At 39.4% G+C, this 7,709-nt stretch overlaps 1 protein-coding gene across 3 annotated transcripts; it reads right to left on the reverse strand.

Annotated features, from left to right (window-relative positions):
• Nucleotides 1-1,194: 1,194 nt before the first annotated feature.
• Nucleotides 1,195-7,092, reverse strand: mbip (MAP3K12 binding inhibitory protein 1). 3 transcript variants are annotated; one of them, XM_068580452.1, is made up of 9 exons: nt 6,948-7,092; nt 6,198-6,314; nt 5,735-5,968; nt 5,065-5,161; nt 4,623-4,688; nt 3,986-4,144; nt 3,459-3,556; nt 1,545-1,583; nt 1,195-1,449 (listed from the first exon to the last, which is right to left on the reverse strand). In XM_068580452.1, the coding sequence occupies exons 1-9, from the start codon at nt 7,065-7,067 to the stop codon at nt 1,342-1,344; spliced, it is 1,038 nt and encodes a 345-aa protein (XP_068436553.1). In that variant the 5' UTR covers nt 7,068-7,092; the 3' UTR covers nt 1,195-1,341. The 3 variants fall into 3 exon arrangements, with proteins under 3 accessions (XP_068436553.1, XP_068436552.1, XP_068436554.1); XM_068580451.1 differs by having other exon boundaries at nt 4,623-4,691; XM_068580453.1 differs by lacking the exon at nt 6,948-7,092 and adding an exon at nt 6,544-6,608 and having other exon boundaries at nt 4,623-4,691.
• Nucleotides 7,093-7,709: the final 617 nt, after the last annotated feature.

The raw sequence follows: 7,709 nt of genomic DNA on the forward strand, positions 1-7,709 counted from the left end.
TGACAACCATTATCGTCACACAGCAGTCAGGCAGATGAATCAGGTGCTCTCAGATTCATCTGTTACACACAAGTATACATGAACACACACGCACAGACACACACGCACACCTTCAGGGATTAAAGAGGAACACGTTGAATGCATTTTGTATCAGGTTTGTTTGCTAGATTCTGCTAATATTTATCATTCATTGGTGGTTGAAGTTATAATTTCTGATACTATATTGTCATTTTTAATAGACTATAGACTTTTTTAATATTGTTTAACATAATATAAATTGACATTTTTAGGACATACTGTACTTTAACTTTTTCTGAGATACTATCCTATATTGTTGACATACTATACGATGACTTTTTCAGCATTTTTATAACAGTTTTGACTTTTTAAAAAATATTTTGACATGCGATACAATATTTTTCTTCAACATAATATACTGTGAATGTTTCATAACATTATTCAACACTACAACTTTTTAAGGCCTTTGTTCAACACGCTATACTATGACGTTTTTTATATTTTATACTATTACTTAACATACTATGACTTTTTGTAACATTTTTGATATTTTATACAATTACTTGGGCTTTTTTTTCTTTGACATACTTTACTGTGACCTTATGACCTTTTTTAAACGGTCATACTATTCCTATTTCATACTAAACGATGACCTTATGACCTTTTTTCAACATAAATTGACTTTTTTTCAACATAAACTATGACTTCTTTCTCATCACGATTGTTTTTAACATGTATAGTAAATACTGCAGTAGTCCCTTTTTGACATTGTTTATTGCATATAAATATATATACATATATATTTGAAAAAATGTTTTTTTAGCTCGTCTCTCCAGGTTTTCCAAATCAGTTTTGAAGAAACTGAAAGAAAAAAAAAGTCCATCTGTCTCCTCGGATCCCGTTGATCTTCTTGTCTCACCAGCTGCTTTTTTTTGGCATCGCAGAAGCAGGTGAAGCCAAATGAATCCTCGTTTACTTCCTGCCATTGAGACGGTGCAGAATTTTGAGTTTTTATTGTAAATTACAGCGAGGCTTTCCCCGTTGACCCACTTCACTCGGCCTTTTGTAGTAAACTGCAGTAAAAGGAGGTTTTCCTGAAGGGACTTTTCACTAAAACTCGACACAAAACTAAAACTTCCTCGTCGTGGCTTTGAGTTCATGATGAAAGTAACAAGCTTTATAAGGAAAACATTTTATTTAAAGTAACAATTACATCTCAGTTAACCACAGAATACAGTTTTCATCCCCATGAAAAGAAGCTTATATGAAATGTATGAACACAAAGAGAAACGAGCGATGCATAAATAAAGTGTTGTTGTGACGTCACAGCGGACACTCTGATCCGTATCCCGGCCCGAATTCATTGGCCCTCTTCAGTAGCGCCGCTTTCACCGCACTGATCTTCTCATCCAGCTCCGTCAGACTGCAGGCCTGAAGGACAGAGAGACGGGACAAGCCTGATCGATCCCAAAGATAAAGTTCAACCTCGACTTGCAACGTGGAAGGAAAACGAAGCGGCTCCTCACCTGAGCTGGGGACGTCTTGGGCCGCTTGTGGAGGTGACCCTACGAAAATACAAATAGATCTTTTAATTAGTACAATTTCTAAACTGCCTCGAAGCTTTGAGAAGAAGAAGCGCAGCGAGCTACTCGTCTGCTCCCGTTCTCACTTTACCTTCAAGGACTGAAAGAAGACGAGACTCACAATGCGATGGAAACGAAATACAAAAGGCGGTAAACTTTTATAAGCAAAGAACGGCAGACAGTAACTATTCATATTGTATTTGTTATCGTAAAAAAGGGTCTTTATTGGATATTTTTTGACAATAGTTAGATGTCCTCAGTCTGACTTGAACACGGGGTGGAAGACCTAAGAAATGTTTGTCCCTTCAACTGTAAAACCTTGAATTGCATGTTTTATACGCTGCCAAAAAAAATGTTTAGAAGCTTCCTTTACGGTTCAGGGTTGAATTGATAAAAAAAAAGTCCTTAAATCGTGTGCAAACTGTGTACAGCTCTTCAGCAAACCGCAAACTACAGTACTTTCAGAAATTGCCACAAAAAAAAAAAAAAAAAGGGTACTCCGAATATAAAAGAGCCCATCAGTTTATTCAAAGACACTCGACATCTCTTGCTCCGCTCACACAACCGTGCAGCGAGTCAAAAGCAGACGGAGAGAGCGGCGTGCTGTGCTGAGAGACGCCGGCGTGGGGAGACATGCAGCATCTTAAGCGCACTCGCATAACTAAACACACGACGTCCAGACGGGACATTAAAGAGTCCGCTTGCCTCTGCTGAAGTCTGACAGGTTGTGCATGAAGTCCGCTGTATTACTGCCATGTTTTGAGCCCGAGCTTTTCTTAGTGTAGTAAAAAAAAAAAAAAAAAAGAAGTAATTTCTCGAGTGAGCCGTCTGCAGTGACCTCAAAGTTAAAGTAAATGTAACCGCCAGCGTTGCATTTTTGATTCAAATCAGCGTAAGTGTAACTCGAGGGGGGAAACGTGTTGAAGTATCTGGGCCTATAAGAGGAAACTCCATTAGCATCAGCGACAAACTCCTCTCAGTGAGTAGATTTCATTTCGAAAATGACTCTGCTGCCTAGAGCGGAAAAAAAACAATATGCCACATGCCAATTTAAACGTCATACACGTGAAATGCCAAACGGACGGAGAGCGTGTGAAACGGATGAACACAAACGGGAGTGACCTGAACACACTGACAGGTAGCTTGTTGATTAGCGGAGCTGTGGATATGGAGAGAGGCAATATATCCATATCATATCAGACTAGATGTTGGCTTCTAGTTTGCCAATCGTAATAAAGCACAAAGTGTTGCCATTTCCTGGTTTTACAGGCTGCATTTCACATTTTCTGAACCTACCAGACTGTTCTATCTGGATTATTTGCTCTGTAGCCACAATACTGTGTAAATATTTTGTGAAAGCACCAATGGGCAACCTCGAAACATCGTCACAACACCGATAGTCAAAAATATTGTGATATTTGATTTTCTATAAATTGCCCAGCAGTAGCTATGGAGAGTTTTTTATATGAGAACATTCTACATATTGTGTACATCTCAAGAATATGGCCACTGTATGACACTACAGGTATCGCTGTAATACACAATACATTAGAGATAATTTATTAAATCACTATTAATGTGTAACAGACTGGGAAAATATACTTGTATAATTTTAAAAAGCAGGAACCAATGAACTATCTATTCATTGCACTATGGAGCGATTTAATCTGACCAGGTTTTATACAATAAAATGAAACTATTTGAAACACATTGTAGAGTCTCACTCTTCATTACGCACGCCAACATAACCAGAGCTCCAGAGTGGAAGAGTTTGCATGTGATTTTGTAACTTTATTATGTGTGCAAATTGAGTCAAACCGAAAATGTTATCTCATATATTTCAAAGCCTCGACTCACCGTGGACTGAAAGTACTCTGGCGAGAGTCCCTCTAACTCCAAGATCCGATCCTCCAGCTTCTTCAGTCTCTGGTAGACGCTCAGTGGAACGGGGCCCGCTGTGAACAAACAACTTGTTGAAAAGGGTTTGAATCCTGATCATCTCACACGAGAAATACGACAAGTAGAAGGACTGCAAGAAAGGAACGTCCAAGTGTAAAAGAGAGGGAGGGTCATAATGAAAGATGGATGGCTTTGATTACAAATGTAATCAAATGGGCTCGTTGTTGAACACTGGATTAAGTTATTCACCAAACTTTAACTATTTCAGATGAATTATACTTAGCATGTAGCTTGCAATGACTTCATAATTACATTTCAACGTCTAAAATGTCCTTAACTTTGTAATAGTCAATTGCTACTTTACACTTTTTCGGACAAAAATGCAAGTATTTTAGTTGAAAATAAACATTTGAGAGTATCTCTATCATAATATACAGTGAGAGACTGTGTGTGTGTGTGTGTGTGTGTGTTTGTCCTCCTCTGACCTGTCGGGAGCTTCAGGTGAGTCTCGATGTTGTGAAGTCGTTCCTCTATGGCTGCATTTCCACAGTCTCGAACCGTCGGGCCCCTCGGCTGCTCTCCAGCCTCTGCTTGTCCTCCGCCGCTACGCGTCTGGGGCCCGTACGTGTTTACAACCCGTGTGACTGGTTGAGTTGAGGAACATAACACACACAAACACACACACACACACACACACACACACACACACACACACACACACACACACACACACACACACACACACACACACACACACACACACACACACACACACACACACACACACACACACACACACACACACAATACAGGATGTTAACTAGAGACTAGTTAACAGTATGGTCTTGTTCAAGGCATGCAGGTGCACTGAGGGCAGTTTTGATTAGCAGTTTTGATGAGTTCTTGCACTCAGTTTTGATGAGTTCTTGCACTCAAAAAACACATTTAGTCAGAATACATGTAAAGTACTGTAGAGTGACATAAACTTAATTCTATTTATTGACCCAAAAATAAACATTTCTTGTCATTTTCTAACAAGATTTTAAGGATTATAGACTTGACGATTGCAAAATAATGCGTGCATCTTCAAAATTTATGTTTACTGTGTTGTTTTTTTTTTACCTTTCACGTGGCTTTTAAAACCTGGATACGGAGTGAAGACTGCTTCTGTTCTGGCACAGCTGTTTTCTACTGAAGAGAACATGTGATGAAAAAATATTTAGAAAAATCATAAAAAACATAAGAAAAAGTGATAAGAAACATTTGAAATACATTGTTAAAAATTATTATCATTAGTGTGTCCTGGTTTATACTACTAGTGTCTCGCACAGGCTTTGAATTAAGGAAGAAAATGTCTCTGTCTCCTGTTTTTCTGGACTTAGCTGGTTGTGTTTTAAGGGCCGAGTGTGTTAGCTACTTCAGCTCCACTCTTGGAGCAGTTCAGCCTGACCTCTCGCCTGTGGAAATCAGCTCTCTCCCAAACATTGGCAATCTGTGTGCAGGCTCCCTCTCCACCCTACCCCCTCCTTCCTCCCTCCACACCCAACCTCTTTCCCATTCTCACCCTGATTGCAGTCGATCACGTTGCAAAATTCGCGTACATTGTTTTCATTGATCTCCATTTGCTTGCGTTCCATAAATGCAGATATTCTTCGCTCAATCTAGGGTCACAAAAGAAGAGACAACACCGATAATAAGATGCAGTGGATGGATGAGCTATTGATAGGTGTCAAGAATGCAATGAGCTTCTTTTTTTTTGCCTCTGTGAATGTAATAATCTGGGGGCAAACAGTAATTTGCATTACATTGAATAAGAAATGTAGAGGGACATTATTCCAGGTAGCCCCAAAAAAAGTTGAACTGCTTGCCATCATCACATGATGGAATATGAATACTGTTTGCTTGGCTACCCAAATAAATGCACAACAGAATGGGGCCTCTTGTCCTTCATCCACATGCAATCTCAGAGTAATGAGCATCCACTTCATAATCCATCAAGGACCTGGCCCTCTCTCAAAGCCCTCCAGCAATGTGGTCTGCTCTACCCAACCACAGCACTGAAGGACCCCTTATTCTCTGCTGAATTCGGCTTATCAGATCTCCATCAAACATTTGCTTCACTGCGGCACGTCAAGCAATTACTTGTGATTATTCATTTGCTTGACAGAGACTAAAGAGGGCACTAAAATTGTCACTGCCAGAACAGCTGACAGATCTGCTGACGGGAGACTAACCTCTGACTTCCTGGCTCTGATCTGAACCATGACATCATCAGCCTCCGCCGCTGTTGTCGTCGTCTTGCCTTCTGCATCCTCCGGGCTGGGAGGATGGTACTCAGGAAGGTACTCAGACGGTGCAGCCGTCTGCTCTCTGAGTGACGACAAGGTGACGCCATCCGATGTGTTGTCTTTTGTTGATGGTGCATCACGGTGAGCCTCCACCAGTGTCTTTAAGCTTTCTGATACGGCCTATTTCAACAGGGGGCAGAAGAAAAAAATAATGCATCAAAGCACAATTTATATATTTTTAAATGAAATGCCCATACTAACAAGCATAACATCGGATGATACATTGAAACAAATAGCCCTGTGTCTTCATAAATGACGCACCGGTCATCAATTCAAAAGTAATTCAGCAAAACCCTTTCAGTGTTAGCGCGATGAAATCATGCAATTTAACAAAATGTGCCCACTTTACCTGTAATTGAGTGACATGCTGCTGCAAACACTTGTACACGCGAGTATCTGGAGATGACGGCAGATCCACAGCATCGATGCTCACTTCTATTCTCAGCGCAGCATCACTTAGCTTGAGCTTGACACACAAACGCACAGTAAGGTTACACTGCCCTAGACATTAGTGTAAAGCATATTCAGTGTTTAACATAATAAATTAATAATATGTTACTTGGGTGATTAGCCGTTGAGCTGATAATAAACCAGCAGCTTTTTTGTTAATCCATTAGAATTGCATTATTTTCCTCCTAAATTATATTTACAACCTTTCCAAGGAGGAAAATAGGACAATTATCTGCTACTTGCACCTTTTTCCAAGTATTAAATTGTAGGTTTCTTTCTGCCATATGATTTTAAATAATAATAATAATAAGTAATATCTTTTATTTTGTGAACTGTTTGGTCAAACAAAACCAACAATTTTAAAAACACTCTCTCTCTGGAGACCCTTGTTTTTGTGTTCCTTTTATTATTCTTGCTTTAAAAGAGGAAGGCCAGGAATAGAAATCATGATAATTCAACATTATGTCATCATGCCAACATGTTATACAGGTTGCAGGGATAAGAAATGAGACTCTATGTTCGGGGTTAATGAAGGGATTTGTCTCCCCATCTGATGCTAAAAACATTAGCACGCAGCTAACTAATTAACTACACGAACGGAAGGAAACGTCTCTCGTCGCGACCTCAGGCTCAAACACTGTCAACCAACCTCTTTCCCGAAGTCTGCCAACAGCTTCAGTACCGCACACACGCAGTCCCTGTAGCTGGACAATCTGCTGGCTTCGTTAGGAGGCGCGTGGTTTCCAGACAGCTTCATTGTCTCCGCCATTGCAGTCCTACGGCAGGCTGCATAAAACCGCCCGCTGATTGGTTTGAATGAGACCACGTGACCACGGGAGACGAGAGCCGAGGCTCATACGCATGCGCGGACTAACAGCCGTTGACGTGAGAGGCAGTTCAGAGTGAATGGAGTAAACCACGTATTACTTTATATTTAAGTTCATGAAGTTTGATTATAATTAGTTATAATATATGATCCTTTTTTTTATTATTTGGCTCAATTCGGCGTGGGTCTTTTTCTTTCATTCTTGTTTCTGTTCATATATGTGGCTTCATTACCTGTTAATGTTTCTTTAAAATTGCTAACACTCACTTCTAATATCTTAATTTGTAATTATTCACTGTAAAATATGCTATGGTCATTTTATATTGAACTATATAGATTTAAAGATATTAGTGCATGCCTGTAGACAGAATTTCTTTAGGGATAATAGTAAAGTACAGCAAAGTTAACAATATAAAAATCAAACATCTAAGTATTCCTTACTGAAGTGTTGCTGTATGAATATATATTGCAATATATATTTGATTAGATTAGTGTTATTGCAATCCATAGCACCACATGGAACAAATTACAAATGTATTTTGTATTTTCTTTTTTTCTTTATTTTTTGTATCTTTTATGAATTGC

This window comes from Clinocottus analis, unplaced genomic scaffold (assembly GCF_023055335.1).
Source record: "Clinocottus analis isolate CAN_PGR_092001 unplaced genomic scaffold, fCliAna1.0.p SCAF_17, whole genome shotgun sequence".
Taxonomy (NCBI): domain Eukaryota; kingdom Metazoa; phylum Chordata; class Actinopteri; order Perciformes; family Cottidae; genus Clinocottus; species Clinocottus analis.